Consider the following 23,954-nt stretch of genomic DNA (forward strand, 5'->3'; position numbering starts at 1 on the left):
TCAGCAGAGATCCAGCACAAGATTTATGCATTACTGAAGCCTAATTTTGAAGTCTTTAATGAGTGATGCATAGGCCTTGAGCTGTCTTTCTGCAGAGGTGAATTTCACCCTTCAACTTTCCTTGTGACTGGGGTCCTAAATAAAAAAATGTCCTTCATGCATCTCTGGTGGGTGATCAGTGTCACCTTATCAATCAAATGCCAAAACTCAAATCTTTTTATATGGTATTACATATTCCTATGGTTAGTCCTCTGGACTTCTCCAAACTTTGGGTGAATTCTGCGTGGTTATTTCTGATGCGTAAATACAAGGGAAATGACCTACAATGTTTTTTCTTCAATTGTGTAGGAAAATATGCTAATTTCTTCATTTCTCTTTCAATTTTGGTCATTTTACTAAAGAATCTTAGATGTCTTTTGTTATATTTCACCATTGGTAATGGGATTTTTGGTAGCTGTTTGAGACTGTTGTGCTTGTTTTTTGTTGCGTTTTAGTTGTGTGTATTTTATGATTTTTTACAGGATCCGCGTATTAGAACTCATATGTCACGCCAGGCTACGCAGGGTACACCAGTCCGTAATACTGGTAGTCCAAAGTCTGCAGTGAAAACGCGCCAAGCTTTCTTCCTTCACACGACGTGTTTGACAAAACTTGCCCGTCAGGTCTGCAAAAATACGCTCCGGTTGCGGCAGGCAGCAAGACGTCCCTTTGTCCCTATTAACTGTGCTGCCATTAGGGCAGAATGTAAGATGTTTTTTAATTCCTAGCTTAATGTGCTGTGCTTCCAACCATTTTCTGTCTTTCATTTTATTTTCTTTTTCAATAAACATTTCTTGTCTACAACTCTTTTGTTTTATTTTTTCCCCCCAAGATCTAAGTTTACATTTGTCCAGTGTATCACCAACAAATTTAGACAAAGGCTATCTATTGAGGAAAGATTTCAAGCCAGTTTTATGAATGAAATGGGAATTGAAAAGGGGGTATTGCAAATGGATTAAGAAAGAGCATCATCTTCTCATCCACCTATATCACATACTGTCATAAACTGTTTTTGCTAGTATCAGCAAATCTTATGGGAAACTGGTGTTCATGTTCTGTAACACACAAGCCATATTTCCTACAAGGTACAGTGAAATATGAGTTTGCTTTTAAAGCATTTATTTTTTGCTTTTCACAGCTAAAGATACAGGGCTAGATTCTGCTACCCTTACACAATTTGATTTCAATGGGACTATTAAAGGAGTACGGTTCTGCTCATCGCATAAATAAGGATAGCAGAATCTGTGCCTTTTATGTCCACTTAATATTTTTATCCTCTAAAGATCATGATGGCCACACTTACTGTTTCACCAAAGTTTTACTTCTTTCATCCATTCTTAAATTTTAGTTTTACACATATTTCCATACTGTTTTTGTGCTTTTGCTGTGTTCTTGTAAAACAAAAAAATATAAAAACCTTGCTGCATTAGTAACTTAATGAAAGCATATTTAGCCAGAGTAAACTTAAATAGTTTTTGGAGGTGAAAATATGAGAAATGGCTGAGAAATGTTACAAATGAAAAGGTAGTAAATTAATGGCTTCTGTATGCTCCTGTGTGTTTAGAGCCCAATCCAACATCCACTGAAGTTATTGGATACTTCACTGAGCTTTTGATCATGTCCTAAATGTATAATTTAATGCAGATACCACATGACTAACTTTCTCAACTTCCATGGGACGGTATCTTCAAAGCTTGCATTTGGTGCACCAGTATGGAATGCACTACCACATCATCTCACATAACATCAGATCTAGCAGAGAAAGAGTTAACAAGATTAGGTCAACCATGCTAGGACATTGTTACTTACGTTATTATTGAAGATAAAAATTTTCAGAATTAGAACTGATTTTATAAGTATAGTTACTGGATTAAGGCAAAAATAAGGAATAATTTTCCCCTGGGGTTCTACATTGGGATGTTAATGTATTACTCTTCATGATAAAGAAATCATGGGTTTAAATCAATTCTTGGATTATTTTCACTTCCTCTCCATTGCCCACACTCCAACAGGATCCAACCATGCAAACATCCATAACTTGATAATACTGCTCATGGGAGTAAAGTTACTCACCTGGGTAAGTGTTTGCATGATTGAGCCTAAGCAACAAATTCTGTTTGCTTTACTCATGCAAGTCTCATTGGGCCAGAATCTCCTTTTCCTTAAACTGGTGTAAATAAGGAGACACTCCACTAAAGTCAATGGAGTTAAAAACATTTTAAGAGGAGAAACATGCATCCATTGTGTAAGTAAAGCAAGAATGATTTAGCTCTGTGCTTCAATTTTGGTAGGAGAGGCAGAAGAAGGCTGAAATGTGTTTAAATTTGTTATCCTTAATACAGATTATAGCAAATCACTTGAAAGATTCAAGACCAGTAGAATAACAACTCATTGATGAGAGGAAAAAATGTCTCTTTTAAAATTGGTGTAAATTGGCAAGAGAATTAGCTCATGGGGGTGGGTGGGAGAATTAGCTGTAGAATTGGATTCACTTTTGATAGAGAACCTTGAACCTTTATCCCTCCTTTTTCTGATTTTATCCCCTAGTTTGTGGATTTAAGAGGAGCTGTAGAATTTCTTCTTGTTTGAAGAAACAAAACAAAATGCTTCAGCTGACCGTTAATCATCATCCTAGAAAGGACGTTACTTCATACACAATTCAAATTTTTAAAACAAAGGAAATGAAAAGCACTTTTGAAAAGGAAATAGTCATTCTTCCATCAGACTAACAGCGCTTTGAGTGCTTTCTCTTTGTTCTTTTAACTTAAAAAGTGTCATTACAAATTAAAATCATGACCTGAAAGATCTTTTTTATAAACACTGACATTAGTTTTTGTTTTTACCTGAAGGAAAAATTGCATCTACATGCTGTCCGTTGTATTCTGTCACCCCAATTGGCCCTGAAACAGATTAAAAATCCCCACAGTAACTGATTGTTTTTTAAAAAGGATTAAAAAACCATCAAATAATTTGATATAGTGGGACTCAGAGTGTATGTGTAATATTGTTTTTATATTGTATTTCTCCAACAATATCTTCTGTGCATAGAAGAGCATCATACTCCTCATCCATGGATTGCTTGTCCATGGAACTGTGTTGCGCATCATTAAATCTTATCTAATAACAAATAGGCCACATAATTTTAAATTGCTATAAAATCTGAGTTTCTTGCAGTTGTTTGTTCTTCCTTCCAGTGACTTATATGTGTTTCTCTGTTATAGCGCACTTAATTGATTCTTATTTTACAATTTAACGGCCTCTGGTTCCTGAGCCTTTGTTTAATCCTTTTTGAAAGAAACCATAATGTCATTCACTTTTATGTGGGGGCATAGATACATTGATTAGCAACAGTTAATGTCTGTGCTGACCACGAATGAGTCACCAGCTATAATACTGAATGACATCCTTGTTCGGTACTGCAGCTGTTGTGATCTTCTGAGGCACTCAAGCTAATAGCCTACTGGCCAAATTGGCAGGTTGCTGGTGTAAAGGCATGAAATGGCTGAGGGGTCCTGGGCTCTGGAATTTGCCTTCTCATCTTGGTTTGCCAAAGCTTGGATGTAATGACCCTTCTGACGCTCTGCAAGACTCACCTGTTCATGTGACTTTATTTTTATTTGTATTGTAGTAGTGTATTGTAGTCTAGAAATTGCAACAGAGGACACACTTTCTAGGCACTGTACAGACACACATTAAAAAGCTTACAGTCTATACAGACAAGGGTGGAGGGCAAGCAAAGGTGAAATGATTTGCCCAGGGTCATACAGCAAGCCAGGTACGGAGGTAGATTGCCTGACTCCCAATTCTGTGAACTGTCCACTAAACTGTTCTGTTCTCTCAGTGTTTCTTTTCAAGCAGGGTGGGAGTAGGCTGTGTGTGAATGGTGAGGTGAGCTTTTGCTGAGAGCTGTAAAAGCAGCCATATTTTGCTAAGGATAGCATCTGTGTAGGATCTTCACTCCTAAGTCTTGGTTTATTGGCACAAGATAGGCAGAACTCCTCAGTCTCTAGTGAGGATTTTTTTGCCCCTAAAGGCAGAAGTAGTTGTCAGGTTCACAGGTCAAACTCTTCCCTTCTGGTGGTCAAGAAGGTTTTGTGTATTAGTGTGTGAAATGTACTGAATGTATTTTTAACTCTTTTGTTGAGTTTTGTCTTTGGAATTGTTTGGAATAGCCATAGAATTTAGATATGCATTCCTGTGAAAAATTAAACTAGAGAAAAATAAGCATTGCACAAGGGTGATCCTTAAAGGCTTCTACCTATGAAGTAGGGAGGTTGACCAGCACCTTTCAGGATCAGGTTCTAAATCAGCAACTTTAAATATTAATATTCTGTCCTAGGGCTGCATTTGTCTTTTGGAGAGATTGTCCCCTCAACTCTGCTTTCTCTTCTGAGGCATTGCAGCAGCTCATGCCCCTGCAGGCTTCAGGGACTGAGGTAGGCCAAGAGAAGCCATAGGAGAGGCCTTTATCTCTCTCACACACACACACACACACACCCATCGAGCTTCTCACTGAGGAGCTTGGCCAGCTCTATGAGCAGAGTGCACTTCACCCTCACAGCGAAGAGTGGACTGGTTGGCTCCTTCTCTTCTCCTGGGTAGGAAAGAAGCCAGGCAGGATTGTAAAGATTGGCTCCAGTAGGCTATCACCACCAGGTACTATGACAAGTCATCGTACCCTGATGTCCAGGTTCTTGTTCCCAGCTTCCGCTACAGGTAGCTATGCTTTCCCCCCCACCTCCACCTCCTGTTTCCAAGAGCTGATGAGAGGGACAGCTGCCCAGATTTGGAAGAACAAACAGGCAGTAAAAGGCCTCGTGACTCACCATTTTATTCTTTCTATCCCTCCTGGCTTCGGTTTTATAAAGCCAGAAGGTGTCTCAGTAAGCATCAGTCCAAATTCATCCTGGTATCACTGCCACAGGTAAATGTAGCTATTTGTGGGTGACAACTCAACATTACTACCTGGGAGAGACTTTTACTTCAAAGAATGTTCTCCTTGCTATCCAGACCCTTCACAGACAGTTATAAGCAGGCAGGCATCACCTCAGCCCCTCCTTTCGATGTCAGAGCTCTCAGGTGGCATCAGGCCAACAAGAAAAAATAAATTAACAGGTGTCCAACTGTCACCCAAAGTGCGTCTGTATGCTTCCACAAGCAGTGCTAATGTGGGTAGACACTATTGCAAGTATAGCCCCTCTCGGTTTAAAAATCCCCTCATGTAAGGTCGTCTCCCTAAAAAAGACAGTGAGATACAAATCTGTTTCATGCAAATATGTGAGGGTTTGGGCCTTGAGATCAGATGCTCAAGCAAATGAGTTCTCTTAGTGCTACCTGGGAAATTTTATGGAAAGTTGAAGCTATTCGGAGTCATTGGAAAAGTTGATTTACAATCCTGGCTCCTGCCAGATGCTATAGAAAGGAATATAGGTCATGTGACATAGATTTTGATGACAAATGGGACCATTAGATATGGCCAGTTGAAGCAGTACAACAGGAGAAAACACCTCTTTGCAAGTGGTAGCTGGAACAAGTGGAAGGTGTTGAAGTGAGGTATGTAGGTGAGGCGAGGTCTCATCTGCCCTTATTTTCTTCAGAGCTATTTGCATAACTCCCAACCAGCCTTATCTGGAGTTAGACCCCCCAGGCTCTTTTCATTTGGGAGCAAATGGCTATCTATAACTTTGGTCAAAATGAGGTCACTGGACATTGTCCAGAGGGCGTACCCTATGTAGCTGTGAATGAATCACAGGAACAGCTTTGGCTCATTCCCAGTTTCAAGCAACCCATGGAAATGCCAGGATATGAATGAAATCATCCATAATCTACTTCAGAACGAAGCAATGCAACCTGTTTCCCATCTCATTTCTAGCCTCAGAGTATTTGGAACAAACAGAACAGGGCTCTGTCTGAAACATCTGAATAAGTTCCTAAAGGAGGCTTATCTGCACATTTCCATTTTACCATCTCACGGACATCTAAGTTTTGCATATGAATAGAAGCTTCTTCCCACCCCAATATCAGTCATTACTGTTTGATCTGAAAATGCCTCACGGATCTCCTCCAGGGTCATGGAAATATTAATATTTGCTTTATGAAAGAAGGAAATTCACTTTTATCTCTTGCCAGGCAATTTTTCTGATCAGTAGTCTGGACAGAGAGAGAGCTTCAAAAAACATACAGAGTTGTACGGTTTCTGTAGTATTTTCAATTCATGATGCATATAGACATTGGTTCCAGGGAAGTCAGATATAGGCCAGGGCTGGGGCTGAATGTTGTCAGTTACAAGTTCTCCATCTCAGAAGAATGTTAACATAAAGATGAAGACCCCCATAAAGGAAAATAAGTGGTGTCACAGAAACAAAAATCCAGGTCTTACTGGATTAATGATTGCATTAATGAACCAGGCAGAGTAATCCTTATGTCAGATGTCATAAGGGTTCATTCAGGTCCCAGTTCAACTCAGGAAATGGGTACCAGAAAGAGTGCAGCATCCATCAGGTAGAACATAATGATTCACTGAGGTCTTGGAGCATTGTTCCTGTCAGGGATAATAGAACAGTGCTGGTCATGACAATCAACTTGTCTGATGGGGTTTTCATAAATAAACTAGGGAGAACACAATCAGTTCCACCCCAGTGTAAGATGAAGGATATATAATATATTTCATTCTTCTTCGAGTGCTTGCTCATGTCCATTCCATGTGAGGTGTGTGCGCGTGCCGCATGCAGATTTCTCCCTTCGTTGTATCCATTGGGCTGGTTCTAGTGCCCTCTGGAGCCCATGGGCCACACACTGTCTCAGTTCCTTCTGACCGCCCATGATGGTTGCTGAAACGATCCTTCTTGCTTCAGCAAGGCTTCTTCCCGGTGGTCTTCGGACTTTTTCTACATTCATAGTTATCATAGTGTAGTGTACATAGTTTCAAATAGTTTTAGTGTATAGAATTAGTTAGTTCTTGTCGTAGAGGGACTTCTTTGCCCTGGTCCCTGGGCTTCAATTCTTGTGCCTCTTGTGGCGTGCCTATGCTCATGAGTGACCTGCACTCCAGCTGCTTAAAGTGCCTGGGTGAAACTCACATGAAGAACAAGTGTCAGATCTGTCCGGACTTCAGACTCTGCACTAAAAAGGACAGAAACGTCAGACTGAAGGCTATCTTCATGGAAGCCTCCCTCAGATCTGTCTCAGAGCTGAGCCACTCTGATTTGGTGCCAGGTACTTCAGCGTCAGTGTGAAGTGCTCCCCCGGCACTGAGCTCTTCCAGGCACCGTTCTCCATTTCCGGTGCCAAGGAAGAAGCACAAGAAGCAGCGCACCAAGAGAGGGTGCTCGCCAGTGCAGAAGAGAGAGACAAGCAGGGAGAAGACAGTTTAGTGACACTCATGCTGAGACACTTTTCTTTCCCCAGACCCATGTCAGCACCGTCGACTCTGCGAGGGGCATTGATTCCAGTGTAGGACCCTCTGCCGACACGAGGAAGCTATGGCATTGCCAGGGGACTGACAGTACCATCGACCCTGGAGGCTTTTCAGGCATCTAGGGACCTTCTCTCTCTTCCAGTGCTGCCAACTCCATTGGGACACCCACCATCTCCAGTGTGTAGAAGCAGGAGGGAACAGGATGCATCAGGCACTTTCCCGGCACCAGGTCCCCCAGCAAGCACCACCTGATCCCAGCATCCTGATCTCCAGCACACCTCTGGTCCCTGGAACCCTGGCACCATATGGCAGCAGATGTGGGTACCGCTCCACCATGGTTGCCGAGAGAAGAATCCTCCTCAGAGTCTTAAGGGGAACCTTATGTACCACCAAAAGCCTACCATCACTACCCAGCCTACGTGCCACCAAGCTTCAGTGATGGTTCTACGGTGGGCACCTGTCCTATGCAGTGGCCCTACTGGAACCCCTGGAGGTTTCCCTCAGTACCAGATCTGTCCTCCCAGATCTATGGTGAATGTAGGATTGAGGGTACCGAAAGGATGGAAGAAGCAAATTTGCAACCGAGGAGAAAAAGCAAAGAGCACCTTGCAAGAAGAGAAACATGTCTACATGGGATTTAAGAACTACTCATCCGTCACTCTCTCCAGACAGGAATAGTGATGAGCAGCTGGCTTAAGAACAGTTGTAGTAGTGGAATGTCATTAGCATGTGGATGATTGGAAGAGACAAAGCATAAAAGGAATCCAGAGGGTGGTAACTCTTTGGTATTTAATATGCAGCTTCAAAAACCTTTAATGGTCAACTAATAACTGGGTTCCAAAGTATGTTCAGGAGAAGTCAGAGTATGGAGGCAAAATAATGATCAGAGAAGGCAAGGGATGAGGACAAAATTACTTTGCTTGTTTTAGAGCAAAAGTTTAAATGAATTGGAAAGGGCAGGATTTGATCTGCAAGAGTCTGAACCATTTACTTGCAGCTCTGTGACCCGTCACTACATGGTCAGGAGGCTTTTCTCACCTGATCAGAAGGCTTAGGAGTCAAGGCCACTATGTGTGATGGTTATAGTGACTGTTATTGCCATTTTCATTGTTTTCTTGGTATTGGGTGAAAATTCAAGGGAATTCAATTGGACACTGATTACGCAGCTCTCTGAGTTTGTGTTTTGGGGCAAGAAGAGGGGCGCACTCAAAAAGATGTGTTCTACATCTGGATTCACTTGACCTGAAAATGCCAGTTTCCATTTTTTAATGTAAATTTCAACTCAGGATAGTCTTTTTAAATTCCTGCCTCAACTGTTGGGTGTTGTTACTAGGCTCTGTAAAATAGCTGCAGGGTTCCACTCCAAATTGGATTGCATGTCAGTGGTGGGTGAAGTGTAGTTTGTGTATTACTTTACATTTGTAAATTTTGGAATCCTCTTCTTGTTTCAGGTGATTTTGGTAACCTTCATCGGCATGTTGGTTTTCCTTTATTTTATAATGTGTGGAGGAGTCTGTTACTAGAGATGATTGGTTTTCATGACCCACAAGAATTTTCCAGTTTTTGAACATTTTTTCTGTCCCAGATTAGGAGGAAGAGTTGAAATCTTGAAAATTTTCACAAACAGATAATCCAAAAAATTGTGTGAATCTGGTCAATCAAAATGTTTTGTTGCAGTTTTCAACCTTGTATTGTTTTTAACCTTTTTAAAAAGTATAAATAAATGGACATTTTTAAGCTCCAAGTTATTAAAAATGAAAAACCAGAATTTTTTGTTTGGATGTTTTCTAAAGAGGGCACTTCAACAATTTAGAAACTATTTTTTCAAATGTTTTTGAATTGTGAGTTTTGCCAAAACCGACTCTCTCCCACAGATTGTTTTGGTTTCAAAGCATAGGCATTTTCTAATGACAAAAATGTTTCTTTGGAGAATTCCTGACCTGCTCTATTTGTTATGTACTATGGGAGTTTTGCTGTTGACCTCAGTGGGGTCAGTACTTCACACCTTACATCAGCAGATGCCTTTCTGAAGATGGTATTAAACATTAAGTAGCACAGTGGGACCCTGATCTCAGGATATCTAGATGCTACTGTAGTACAAATAATTAATAATAAAATAACTGAGAGAAGACTAGCGGTTTAGACTGATGCCTTTCCTCATAGATCTTTAGACTGAAAGTTCAGTCAAAGGATGGTCGGAAACCACTCAGCCAAACAACATGCAGTGCTAAGAACTGAGGTTAGGAGAGCTAGCTAGTGCTTAGGTAGGAAACCACATTTCCTCTATAGAAAGCTCAAGAGCGTGGAGAACAGTGCTAAGCGAAGAGCATAAAGGAAGGACTGAGGATTAAAAGAAACCTTACTTCACAGAAAACATGTATCAGATCCCAGCCTTCTGGGGGGCACAGATTCAATGTCACTAATCAGAACAGAAGAAAATCACAAGAGTAAATCTGTTCTTATTCTGGCTGGAAATAAAAATCACGCACTATATATAATCTTAGTTGGAACTAGAACTTAGACGTTGATGCCCTTTGAAAATTTTCAGCCGAAACCTGTTATCTTTACATCTTTTCATACCTTTATCTTACGCAAACACTGACTGCTGAGCTGGAGCTGGTGCCATTGTGAGGTGTTCATTCTTTAAGGAAAAAGATTGTTTATGTTGCTGCTCTGGAGATTCACAATAGGTGTTTCTGACAATAGACATGGTCAATCATAATATAATTTTAACATACAGGCAACAGCTTTGCCATCTCAACTTGTGAGCTTGTCAGGTCTCGTAAACTAGCACATTGAACTTGGTCAGTGCTTGGATGGGAGGCCTCTCGGAAAACCAAAGAAGTAGGTTTGTAATTCAGGTTGATGGCACTCTTCTTTGAATCTGAATTGAACCTGCGGCCCAGCACGGTTCATGGAGGCAGGATTGGGAGCAGACTGCTGGAGATGCTGTTTTTCAGATGACATATACAATCAAAATCTTGACCATTTCTTGTTGTGAAACATCCTGTGACACTTTTCACAAGAGTAGGGGTGGCTGCTTTGGTACCTGGCCAATTTCCAATGTGAATAACAATTGCATTCTATCTCTTTAAGGCTTTATCACCACTGTCGACTTTAGGTCACTGGTGCCCACAGGAATCATTGGTGTTCAAATGTTATGGGTGTCTTACTAGTGCAAGGATTAAAGTTAATATTATGGCCAAAATGTTCAAATCTTGATATTCTAAATCCATAGTGAGCCGCCTGAATAAAAGTGCCCTGATATTTCACTGGGCGAAATTCAGGTGCCTAACTTTAGACATTTTTGAAAATTTTGGTTTTTATTTATTTTAAAGCTAGAGGGCCCTATTCTCATTTACATGATTGCCTCTTTGTAGTGTTCTGCAGTACAAAAGGGGCCTTTGTGTAAATGTAAATGAAAGCATCCCCTTACTTTTTATATTTTTCTGTATATCTCTTATTTTGCAGTACTTTACTGACTACTTTATTTTATTTTTTTATAAAAGCTGGTAGTTTATATACACACAAATAAGTTATACTTCTTTTACATGGAATTTAAAGGCCACTGCTTTTTAAGTGCTTTTGGATGAAAGAAGAAATCTTCTTGTTTAACATGACAACTTCTTGAATATTTCATTCTTTGAAATGGCAATAAGGAGGTGGATCATACACAGTATTTTCCAACTCCGTTTAAATGAGCAGATCGGTTTGGTCAACAATTTGACCTAACCTTTTTTTTTTTTTTTTTTTTTTACATTTGTTTGTGAAGTCCATGTATTTCTCTGGGTCTCCAAAAAGTCCATAAACCCTAAACGATCTTTTTCCTTAAAGAATGAACACCTCACAATGGCACCAGCTCAGCAGCCAGTGTTTGCATAAGATAAAGGTATGAGAAGATGTAAAGATACAGGTTTTGGCTGAAAACTTTCAAAGGATTTTTTGTAACAGTGAATAGAATGGATTGAAAAGTGTGGTTTGAGGAAATTTAAAATAAGAATCGAAGCAAACATTGCCATTGCATATTGAGAAGCCTTTTCCTGGATAATACGGCTGTATTCATTTTGGAAGATGTGGTAGCTGCAGCATTAGCACTGGAAAGTGGATTCCATTGAATCACAAACATTTTTCTTGTAGACTACCTTACAGGTGAATGAGTTAGTTTAAAAAGATTTTCTTAAGGCTGTTGTTAGCATGAGAAGGCTGAATCTGAATGAGACGCAAATGAGAACCTTTTGCATTACTGTAACAACTTTCCTTGTGCAGAGTGAGGTTAGAAGTGTAACCACCAGGTGGTGTAGATATGAGATTCTGTAGCTAGTAATGAGGGTTTTTTATTCTTAATTTGACAGCGCCTAACATAACAGTTATCATGAAATATTTATTACCAGGATTTGTGGTTTAGTTTTATTTTTAATATTCTAATTCAACGAATGTATTTTAATAGGTTTTCACCAAACCTTAAAAGAACACCTGGCTCTAGGTGAACTTTAATGTTAATCCTATTGAAACATCAATCTATCTGTCTTCCAGTAGGAAAGACAACGCTATTACCATAAATAGCAATAAAAACTCCTACAAACATAGACCCCAATCCAGCAAAGACTTATGCACATGCTTAACAGGGTAGGGGTGAAATTCTGGCCCCAGTGTGAGATTCCCATTGACTTCATTGGGGCCAGGATTTCACGGTGGTAATAATCCCAATTACTTCTCTGAGACCACTACTAAGGCTTGATCATGCACCAATGAAGTCAAATGAGAGTTCTGCAGTTAACTACAATGGGAACAGGATCAGCCCCCCAGTTTGTAAAGTTAAGCGCATGTTGCAGGATCAACCTCCCTTGTAAACTTCAAAAGTCCAGACATACCTTTAAAAGATCGACTGATTTCTCTGACAACCCCAGCAGCCCTCTTCCTGGATCCTGCCCAACTTCTTGACAAGGAACAGGTAGGCATTTTTGAAAGATGAGTGTTAAACATGTCAGCAATAAATGCCGTTTACAAACAGTTGGCTTTTGAGTTCAGTATTTTACACAGCTTAACCAGAAATCCATGATTCGGGAACAGAGCAGCAGGGAATCAGCAGCATATGCCTATACTGTGAGAGGTAACTATATAGAATACTGTTTTTAAAACGATTTTGACTGTTTTAGGAAAAGGCTGTTCTGCTGCACCCACTGCCTCTCTGTGGTGGTCAAGCAGTATGACCACAGTCCTGTAGTTGGGCTGTGTTTCAGACCCGTGTCCACAGTCTGGTACATGACTTCCTTCCCCTGATTCAATGACATTTTACAGAAAATGCAAAATTTATCTCACAGGTTACTTCACAGTGGCTGCTTCCCCTCCCCAAAGTAGCTGTAAAATATCTACTGTGTTTATCCTACTAAGGGAGTCAATGGAGAAACATCTTTCTCTTCTCTCATTTAAAATATCTCAAGTGTAACAGTTTTAAGTTACTTAATAATGTTCGCTGAGTTAGTCCTAATGCATTTTTTCACTGAGAAGAGTATTTGTAGTTTAATATAAAGTACTCTGTGTACTTGGCTTTTAGAGTATTTGAGATCTCGAGCCTTTGAGCTTCTCAGATATCAGCTGTCTAATGAAACTTGCAGTAGGAGCACAGAGAATATAATCATTTCATTTCTCCGTGTATGCTGCTTAATATATTTTAGGCTATAAAATCTTCATAATGGTTATTTGTTTAAAAAAGGTTGTGAACTTACCTTTATGAAAAATCAAAGTTTGAAAATAAATGCTGCAGCTGTTATTGATCTGGCAAAGCACCATGTGAATTTTTCATAGGATTGCAGGGAACTTGCGTATGAAATTACAAATCTCTGGAAGGTGCAATTTCACCTTTCTTTTTCTCAAATATAAATTGACCCATATGGTACTCCTGACCACAAGGGTGTTTGTGTGTGTTTGTCATTTCGTACTGGGATAAAATGAATAGGAAGGAATTCTTTATTTAAAAACTAAACACAAGGCAGAGGCAAAGTAGAGACTGGATAAATGGTTGAATTTTGGAGTCTGATGCTCGAATCCCTATTTTTAGCAGATTGGATCACACACATGTATGTGTAGATATATATTGTGTTTGTTGGTGTATGTACCTGCATATAATATGTGTTTGTGTAAGAAGCAGTGGGAGTTTGGGATGTGCAAAGTATGCAGAAATTAGCCTACTTTTGAACTATATGATATACCTTTACATGGGGCACACTGAAAGCACCATATGATTATTCCTAGTGCAACTGGAAAAGAGACCAATCAGTCTTTCCAACTATTTTTAAAAAACGATGTATTTGGCTTCCATTCATTCAAGTCAATGGTAAAACTGTTCATCTGTATTCTTGTCAAATTTAAATGACAACAAGACTCGAGAAAGTTTAAAAGAAATAAAAAAAGAATCTCCAATATACTATTGGCCCCATAACTGATTCTTTTGTCGAAAAGCTGATGAGTTTTGAATCCCATTCCTCATCCTGTGACAGCTAATTATGCAACACTTGGGATATCTGTGCTGAGTACTTTATTTTTTTCTCTGCCTGAAACTTCTTACAGTAGGTTATGAGCGGTCTGATGAGTACTTTTATGAGCTAATAAACCTCCTGCATGATTCTGTTCTGACTGATGGATGAAGTCCTCTGTCTGAAACGAGGTAAATTCAAACATCCCATCTAATGACTTTGATATAGGGTACACAAAAAATGCAGAATATAATGAATACAGCTGAAGGCCCTTCTCAAAAGTGCAAACTGAGGTAAAAATATGTAATATAATAATGATGAAATCCTGGCATGATTGAAGTCAATGGCAAAATTCCCATTGACTTCTTTGCAGCCAGGATTTAACCCATAGTTTCTATTTATGAAAGATACGTTTTTCTGTTGATAAATATCATTATTGGGAACTTGTTATAGCAGATTTATTTTAAGATTATCCTTGTAATAATCACCTACACTGTTACATTTTACTTACTAGGAACGATATATAACACCACATTACCGGGGTAGCGTAGGCAGAGTATTTAGTTCCAAATCTTAAATAATGATCCTTTCTCACAGTTAATTTCAGAGCCAGACAAGCCTGTAAAAAACTAATGCAATGAGGCTTTCTGTTTAATTAGACCATTAGAGGTATCTGTTAATGCCCAGGACTGTTTTTGTTGTTATTTTTATTCATTTTTTTAAAAATCACTTTTTCATCTTCATGATGTTTTCTTTTGCAAAGAGTTTTGGTCATTTTCCAAAAGATTTTGTAGCCACCCGGTGTACTAAAAATAGGTTCTCACAAATATTATCTTTTCATGTTTACATACATGAGCATATGTCCTGATGTTGCATCCTAGTCTTTAGTATGTGTGCATCAGAGGAATACAAGATAAAAAGAACTTTTTTTTTTAGTCAGTAATATGTCATACTAAGAATACATAGAGGAAATGTACTGATGTACCATAATTATTTATGTAATTTGTGAACTAGCCTATTAAAATTAAATTATTTTTTTAAACTCTCTAAATTTTTTTATCCTCAGATGCAGACCGACATTGTGAAATAGTTGGAAGTCCTCTGAAGATCAAAAGCACTAGAAAACCACTGTCTTGTATCATCGGGTATTTAGGTGAGTATTTTCCCTTTGAGGAAAGTGAGTAAAGTGAGATGTCAATACTTTAACAGTATTTAAAAATCCTACTCACCAATAAGGGAATTCATAACAACATTGCAACAGTATGAATAAGAAAATACATTATTAAAAGCTCAGATGTGCTATTCTAATTGTTTGAGCTTGCAATATTTAGTTAGAACGCCTTTAGTCATCGGTGTAAAATGGCATATTTAGCATGTGAAAAATAATCTGGCAATCTGATTTTTTTTTTTAATAATTTTTACCTCAGTGGTAATGAGTTGTCCAGTGGCACCTTAAAAACTAACAGATTTATTTGGACATAAGCTTTCCTAGGTAAAAAAACCACTTCTTCAGATGCATGGAGTGAAAATTACATATATAGGCATAAATATATTGGCACATGAAAAGAAGGGAGTTACTTCACAAGTGGAGAACCAGTGATGACAAGGCCAGTTCAGTCAGGATGGATGTGGTCCACTCCCAATAATTGATTAAGAGGTGTCAATATCGAGGGAGGGAAAATTACTTTTGTGGTGAGCCAGCCACTCCCAGGCCCTATTCAAGCCCAAATTAATGGTGTTAAGTTTGCATATGAATTGTAACTCAGTTTTTGAAGTTTTTTTGTTCAAGGATGGCTACTTTTAAATCTGTTATTGAATGTCCAGGGAGATTGAAGTGTTCTCCTACTGGCTTTGTATGTTACCATTCCTGATGTCTGATTTGTGTCCATTAATGGTTTTACGTAGAGTCTGTCTGGTTTGGCCAATGTACATGGCAGAGAGGCATTGCTGGCACATGATGGCCTATATCACATTAGTAGATGCGCAGGTGAATGAGCCCCTGATGGTGTGGCTGATGTGGTTGGGTCCTATGATGGTGTCGCTAGAGTAGATATAGGGACAGAGTAAACAACAGGGTTTGTCACAGAGATTGGCTCCTGGGCTGGTGTGGTGTGTAGTTGCTGGTGAGTATTTGCTTCAGGTTGGGGGCTTCAGGTTGGGGAGGAAGACTTCAAAGAGAAACTGCACAGCTACAATTCATTTGCAAACTTAAAACTTTTAATTTGGGCTTGAATAGGGACTGGGAGTGGCTGGCTCACTACAGAAGCAATTTTCCCTCTTTTGGTATTGACACCTTCTCATCAATTATTGTGAGTGGACTCTGACTGAATTGGCCTTGTCATCACTGGTTCTCCACTTCCCTTCTCTTTATGTGCCAATATACTTATGCTTGTATCTGTAATTTTCACTCCATGCATCTGAAGAAGTGGGTTTTTATCCATGAAAGCTTATGCCCAAATAAATCTGTTAGTCTTTAAGGTGCCACCAGACTCTTCATTGTTTTTGGGGATACAGACTAACAAGGCTACCACTCTGATACCTCAGTGGTGACATTTTCAAAATCACTCGATGGTGGTCTTGAAAGGGAGCAGAGTTAGGCCAATGCTGAGCACTTTTCAGAATTCCATTCTACGATGTTACCAATTTTTTCTAATCTACAAACCTGCTTAGAATGATGTGATGTTATCCAGTACAAAAACAGGAAAGAGACTATATCAGCATTTTATGACATATTTGGATCACAGTTCCTAGGAAGAAAAAGTGGAAGAAGGGGGTACTGGAGAGAAGGGGATGAAGGAGATTCCAGTATTTTTAGCTCAATATTAATAAATCAAAAACTGTCATCTTCAAAAGGGGCCACTGATGGCAATTAAATATTTATGCATTCATTACAGAGATAGGGAAAGCCCTTTGAGCTATACCATTCCATATAAAGACATCAATCTGATTCTTAGAGGCGCAAGGAAGTACAGATAAGCATTAAGAATAAGCAGAGCAACAAAGAGTGAGCCAAATATTACCCCCGTGTAAATCTGAAGTAATGCTATGAAGCCAATGGTGTTACTCTCGATTTACACAGGTGTAACTGACAGCGGAAATCAACCCACGGTATTCATTGAAATCTATCTATCTATCTATCTATCTATCTATCTATCTATCTATCTATCTATCTATCTACACAAAATAAATAATAAAAGTCTCAAGATTTTTCCCAGTATTAATAAACTGAAGTCTAAAACTGACAAATAGGAACTTTTAGAAAGAGTCCTGGGCAGATGTTATTTATTAATCTGGACATCTTTTGGCCTCAAAAGTCCAAAAACATGTATTCTCGTCCCTCAGTAGTGGCCTTATGCTTATCAAGGGAAAAACACAGCTGCTTGTTCCCTAAATAGCTGCAAATTCAACCTTAAGCGATCTAGTTTCTTATGATGAGTTGAATTACCTGGGCCTATTTGGGAAAACAGAGGACAACATATTCCCATGAAGTATTATCTCCCTGAAAGTGGGCCTGCAGAGTGAAAATGATGAAATTATTATGAAAAGATTAATTATGAAAATATTCGCTCTGTTTCACTTTTGCCAATTTGTTTGTTTCAATTACAAATCTGAACAGTACAACAGATGAAATAGCTCCACAGAAGGTGGCTAGTAGGTGGCTTTTAGTGTTGCTTAGTGTGCATATTTGAATAAAATAAAGTCTGACCTTATACAATCTGTGGTTGTTTTGCTTCTAAAATTCATCCCATGCCATATCTCAGAGGTCTGCTTTTCATTTTTCCAAACCATTCCATCCAATATTTGTTAGAACACAGTTAGTTATGCCTCATAGGAGATCGTTTTTTCTCTTCATTCCTTGAAAGAATGTCAAAAGGGCTTCCACCTACCCACTCATTCTGAGTCATGGCTTTCCATTATCCCTTTTTTGCTCCTTGAGGAGCGTATTGCACAGCAGGACTAAGCATTAAAGATTGGCCCCTCCTTGGAGAGATTGGGATTCCTTCCTGTGCAATCAATTTAGCTTTCACTGTGTGTAGTGAACAAAAATCCCTGAAGTGAATCTTGCTTACTTGAGTGTCTTATATTGTCCACTAATGCATAGCTGCTTTTCCACTTGGCAGACCTCAACATTTGCACCTGTAGTAGTTGAGAAGAGATAAGTTGGAGTGACAGGTGCTCAGTACCTCCTGAAAATTAGGTCACTTATTTAGGTTCATAACTTGAGTCAACTTAAAAAAAATTGTCCCTAATTTATTTTCATTTTTGGTATTTTGATTGCCTTAGCAGTGTTACCTGAGATAGATAACCCCTTTGAGGGTAACGATTGCAATTTACTGTAGCCCAGATCCTCAAAGTTATTAGGCACTTAACTGTCACTGAAGTCAATGGCAATTAGGCACCCTAAATACTTTTGAGGATCTGAGCCTATATGTTTATACAGTGTCTAGCACAATATCCAACCTGGCTGGCTTCAAGGCATTAGCACAGTATAAATGTTAATAATAAGTGCTTGAAGTATTAATTTGCCTTACTTTTGATCTCTGAAATGGAAATATAAAATGAGTCATGCTTAGTGGTTATGTGTTGTGCTGCTATGCAAGTGACCTAAATGAGATCCCTAGGATGTGACCCAATATTGATTTTCCAGGCATTCTTAATTCGGGCATTTCCTAACTTTTGCATGGTTGACTTTAGAACCTGAGTAATGTTCTTTTCACATAGTTTTTATTGTGTGTAATTTCCTAGGGTTTTAAAAAACAGAAATTCTATCATATGGTATCATATTGTCACCCACGTGGGTCATCAGCAGGGTTAGAACCTTTAGATCCATCATGCAGACCTCTGCCACTTGAGCTACTGGATTAACTGACAGTAACAATGGGTTGCTATCCTCTGTGGACCAGCACTAGAGGGGCATGGGACATTTTGCCAGAAGGTTTCACAGACATTTGCTGCAGAGGAAGGCTGAGACTCAGGAATCTTGGGTTCCATTTCAGGCTCTGGAGAGGTATGTACAGTGGTGGATTAGCCACTGGGCCAATAAGGCCCATGCCCAGTGGCCCCGGCAAAAATCTGCTGCCAGGTGGCAGAAGCCCGGAGTCTCAGCTGCTGGGCAGGATGGGGAAGCCCCCATCCCCAGCAGAAGCCGCAGGATGGGAGAAGCCCCCATGTCCCCCCCCGACCCTGTCCCCGGCAGAAGCCGCCGGACAGGGGAAGCCCCAGCATCCCCCCGACACCGTCCCCAGCAGCAGCTGTGGGACAGGGGAAGACCCAGCACCCCCTACCCCTACCCTATTCCTGGCGGAAGCTGCAGGATGGGGGAAGCCCCCAGGATGGGATGGCAGGGGAAGCCCCCACACCCAACCCCACTCTCTGGCAGAAGCACGAGGCAGGAGAAGCCCCAGTGCCCCAACCCTGGTCCCCCACAGAAGTGCGGGGAGTGGTGGGGGAAGCTCCAGCACCTGGACCCCCGCTGGGGCCCTGGGACTAGAGGAGCTCTCACTCCCCACTGCTGCCCTGGCGTGGTGCAGGGACAGAGCTCCTCCCATCTTGGGGGCACAGTGGGGAGGGGCAGAAAGGAGAAAACGGGTTGGGGGCTCCAGTGCGGGGGGCAGAATGGAGGGGATCCTGGGTGGAACAGGGGTAGGATTGCCAGGCGTCTGGTTTTTGATCAGAACGCTGGGTCGAAAAGGAACCCTGGCAGTTCCTGACAACACAGCTGACCAGGCCACTAAAAGTCTGGTTGGCAGCAGTGCCAGTGTGGCAGGCAGGCTCCGTGCCCGGCTCCACGCATCTCCCAGGAAGCAGCCAGCATGTCCCTCTGGCTATTAAGTGGAGGGGCGGCCAGGGGGGTTCTGGCTTCATACGCTGCCCCCACCCACAGGCACCACACCGAGCGCCGGCTTCGCAGCTCCCATTGGCTGGGAACTGCAGGCAGCACCTGTGGGTGGGGGCAGCGCACGAAGTCCTGTGTCCGCCCCTCCACCTAGGAGCTGGAGAGACATGCTGGCCGCTTGCCGGGAGCCACCTGAGGTCAGCGCCACCTGGAGCCCACACCCCGAACCCCCTCCCATGCCCCAACCCCTGGCCCTAGCTCAGAATCCACTCCTGCACACAAACTCACTCCCGGAGCCCGCACCCCACACCTCGGCCCCAGCCCAGAGCCGCCTCCTGCTCCCTAACTCCTCATCCCCAGCTCCACTCCAGAGCCTGCACCCTCAGCTGGAGCCCTCACCCGCCCCCCGCACTCTAACCCCCTGCCTCATCCCAGAGCCTCCTTCCGCACCCTGGACCTCTCATTTCTGGCCCCACCCCAGTTCTTCTGGCCCAAGGCCCCAGGAAACCTTAATTTGCCTCTGGGAGTGTATCTCTAGTGGGGAGATTCTGCTGCCCATTCCCCGTAAGCATGACTCCTTCTGCACCATTCCCTCCAAACTGCCCTTGTCCTGCTCCTGTCTCTAGCCCACCCTGGCTCCTCACCCAGCTAGTCCCAGTCTCCAGCCCTCCTCAGGCTTCTCATCCCAGTCCCAGTCTCCTTTCCCAGCAAATCCTTGCCTTGACCTCCTGTAGTTCCTGTCTCAGTCCCCGCCCAATCCTCTTCTTGAGCCATTCCCACATCCCAGCTCTTCCCATGTCCCCATCTCTAATTCCAGCCAGTCCCCGCCCCACCCCCAGCTCCTCATCCAATCTCTCTCTCCCTCTTCCCAGGCTCAAGTCATGCCCTGCCCTCCAGCTCGTGTTTTCCTTTTCCACGCTCCTCATCCAGTCTGTGCCTTCCCTCCTCATCCCAGTCTCCTTGCCCAGCCAGTCCCAGGCTCCCCCTATCCCAACTCCTAGTCCCAATTTCCTTTTCTCCGCCCTGCCAGCCTCCAGTCCTCCCTCTCCAGGCTCCTTATCCCCTTCAGCTTGTCTCCCCACACTGACCCCCTCAGTCTGGCTTTTGTCATTTCAGTCAGGAAGCTTCCCCTCCAGCCTGTCTGGGTGCAGCGGGGGAGTCATTACGAGCACGGGAGAGGGAGCGTCTGCCTGCTCTAAGTTCAGGTGCCCTGCCTTGGCCCGCAGCTGTAATTGCAGGGAAAGTGCAGCTGCGCCCCAGCTGGAGCATGCTCAGTGTGGACAGACATTTCAAAACACGAGTCAAATCCTGACAAGTCTCTCCTGAGCATGTGTCAACTGCAGTTTTTCAAAGGCTGATAACTTGGCAAATGTGTGCAGATTTTCCTGGGGAAGCAAAAGGTTCACTCCTGACACAGAGCCGTGCTCCTCCCCCCACGCTGACACATTTTAAGACTCTGCTGCAAAGCATGTGGGCAATAGAGCTTTTCAAGAAAAGTTCATCCGAATTTTAACGTGGGGAAGACAATGTAATTTCCTTTCGCTTCTCTCTCAGAAACAGTGGAACCGTGTTGGCTGAAATTACCCCTCTCCCATCACCCCCCAAAATAGATCTGCCCGAGGCAGACACTCAGCATGGAAAATTTCAGTCCAAATGACTAAAGTTTGGCAAAGTTATAAGCAACTAAAAGCAGGGTCTTATAATGGGAGGTTTTTGGCAACTTTAATAATATGCACGGTTACTAGACCCAACTGTAATATAATATACACACCCAAAACATAGTGTAAGGGTTTTACCCGAGTAAATGTTATAAGCTTGTTTGCACCAATGTGAGGGTCAAATGTGATTTTTGTCCAGCACAAAACTGCAAAAGAATTTGCTGAGGTGTCTTTTTCCCTACCTACTGAACACACACAGTTAAACAATCAAGATAGTTACCTCAGGCAGCCCTGAATGAACCAGATGTGTTTCACCTTAGGGAGAGCCATGATAACAAAGACTTGAGACTGAACCATTATGTAAAAGTTTGGAAACACGCTAGGCCTGGAACCCAGAGGTGAAAGTAAGCTCTTGCCAGTACGCCATACCGGACCGGACCTTTCAATCCATGGCAGGGATTGAAAGGGCTCTGGGCTGCCCGCGGCCGCAGCTGGGATTTAAAGGGCTCAGAGCTCCTCGCCACTGTGGGCAGCCCAGAGCTCTTTAAATCCGGCCCACGGCTCCGGCGGCTGGGCTGGGACCGGGATTTAAAGGGCTCAAAGATCTCGGGCCTTTAAATCTTGAGAGGCCACGCCTCTTCCGGTTGAGGCCACGCCCCCTCAGGACTCCGGCAGTACCGGTAAGTCCTGTAAGTTACTTTCACCCCTGCTGGAACCATCCTAGACCTGGAAAATTGACTTTGAATTCATTGGAAAATGAAATGTACTTTTAATAGATAAAATGAGTAGATAAAACATTTTAAAATGAAATATTTACAATCTCCTTCCTTCTCAACCCCAACAGAGATTCATCCTGCAATGAAACCTAATGTAGTGAGGTCAATGCCAAGCCTTCAAACCCCAGCTGCGAAACGACTGCTCGCAACCCCTAATCATTCATCCCGAAGTATTTTGGGGAAAAGAAACTACAGCCATCACAATGGACTTGACGGTATGTAAAGGATTTTGTATGAGGGATTTTTTTTTAAATGTTATGAATCTTTTTATGTGAACTAGCAAGTATTGCTTCTGTGAACTGAGAAAACTGAATTTTTTGATATTCAATTAAGTATAAGATACACTACTAGTATATTACAGTATATTAAGGAATGGATCACAAATTTCTAAATAAAGCAACAGACTACAAGCATAATAATTGTCCTAAAGATGCAACTTTATGAATGTTCCTGCCCCGTGTAGTTAGCACATTTCCCACAGTAATAGTTTTAAAAACTCACTGGGAAGAATAGAATCTGTTCATTAATTGCTCTGCTTTGAATATAGATCTGAGTTGTACACTGGTACCAAAATTTGTGTAAGATATATTTAGCATATTTGTGTTGTCAGTTTTAAATGCCATGACTGGTGGTGCGTAATGCATTGGAACTGGCTATAGATTTTAAGCTGTATCTCAACAGATTACTTTGGTTTTGCAATCCTCAAGCTGATATTATTTTTTTGCATTTTTTCCTAGTAATCTGCACTGTTTGCTTAAGAGATCAGGAAAAGAATAAAAATAAGGGAAATAAATGTAACAATGGAGACTCTTTGCACTGTTGTTGAAAAAATATTTTTCAGTGATGTTCTTGATTGAATTTTGCCACATTGTATTTATTTATGTATAGCTAGAAGAGTTGATTACTCTTCCTGTTGGTTTACAAACACGGTTGTAATTATTGTATGCATACAATGTATATAATTTGGTTAGAATATTTGGCTGAAATTCTCTGAGTTGCATTTGGTAGGGAAGAGGGAAAGATAACTTCTAGCCATCCTGTGGCCCAAGATTCTGGGGCTCAGGACCAGTTCCTTCTGTAAATTAGAACAGCTTATGCCTTGTGGCCCTTTGAGTCTAGTTTCCAGCTGCTTTGCTTCATGTTGTAGTGCAAAGCGGAGTGGACATGAAAATTGGGGAAACATATTGTAAAGGTTTGTGAATAATTATGAAGGTGACTCAGAACTATTTTAAAGCATTCTTGTACTCTGAAAAGTGACTCTGCTATGATATCTTTCTGGTGTTTGCATCATCACCATAAACATAAAGATTCTGCAACTGAAACTTAATGAGCCAAGTCAGAATAGAATCCAGCTCATTCTCCTTTAGTTGTGTTGGCTCTGTTTAGCTAACAGGAGTGAAAAGTGATAGAGCATATTATATTCAGTAAAATAAGCAGATCTGACTGAATACAAATGAAGAACAGATCAGTGGAATAAAATAATTCCTCTTTAGTCCTCTTTCAGTGTAGAATTCCACCGTATACTTTTGAACTAACATACATAAATCTTCAAATACCATAGATTACTGGCTAGTTGATATAAAAGTTCATTCTGCAATGAAACTGGGAAGCTTAAATTCTGCCCTCTCTAATATAATGAATCCTCATTTTGGTTTATCTGAGAAAGGCAGTGAGGAGGTAATATAGAACTGGATTTATGGAATCACAAATGGAAAAAAATATGAAAACACTTTGTGGTTTTGTTTTGTTTTGTTT

The 23,954-nt window shown here is 41.3% G+C and overlaps 1 protein-coding gene across 4 annotated transcripts in view; it reads left to right on the plus strand.

Moving 5' to 3' along the window:
- Nucleotides 1-23,954, plus strand: part of MTA3 (metastasis associated 1 family member 3) — a 228,903-nt gene that overhangs the window by 152,588 nt on the left and 52,361 nt on the right. For all 4 annotated transcript variants that reach the window (XM_045011460.1, XM_045011463.1, XM_045011461.1 and 1 more), the window contains 3 exons: nucleotides 522-744; nucleotides 14,996-15,082; nucleotides 22,268-22,414. In XM_045011460.1, the coding sequence (XP_044867395.1) occupies nucleotides 522-744; nucleotides 14,996-15,082; nucleotides 22,268-22,414 (457 nt within the window). The remainder of the gene's footprint in view (nucleotides 1-521; nucleotides 745-14,995; nucleotides 15,083-22,267; nucleotides 22,415-23,954) is intronic.

Source organism: Mauremys mutica, chromosome 3, assembly GCF_020497125.1.
Source record: "Mauremys mutica isolate MM-2020 ecotype Southern chromosome 3, ASM2049712v1, whole genome shotgun sequence".
NCBI classification, from domain to species: domain Eukaryota; kingdom Metazoa; phylum Chordata; order Testudines; family Geoemydidae; genus Mauremys; species Mauremys mutica.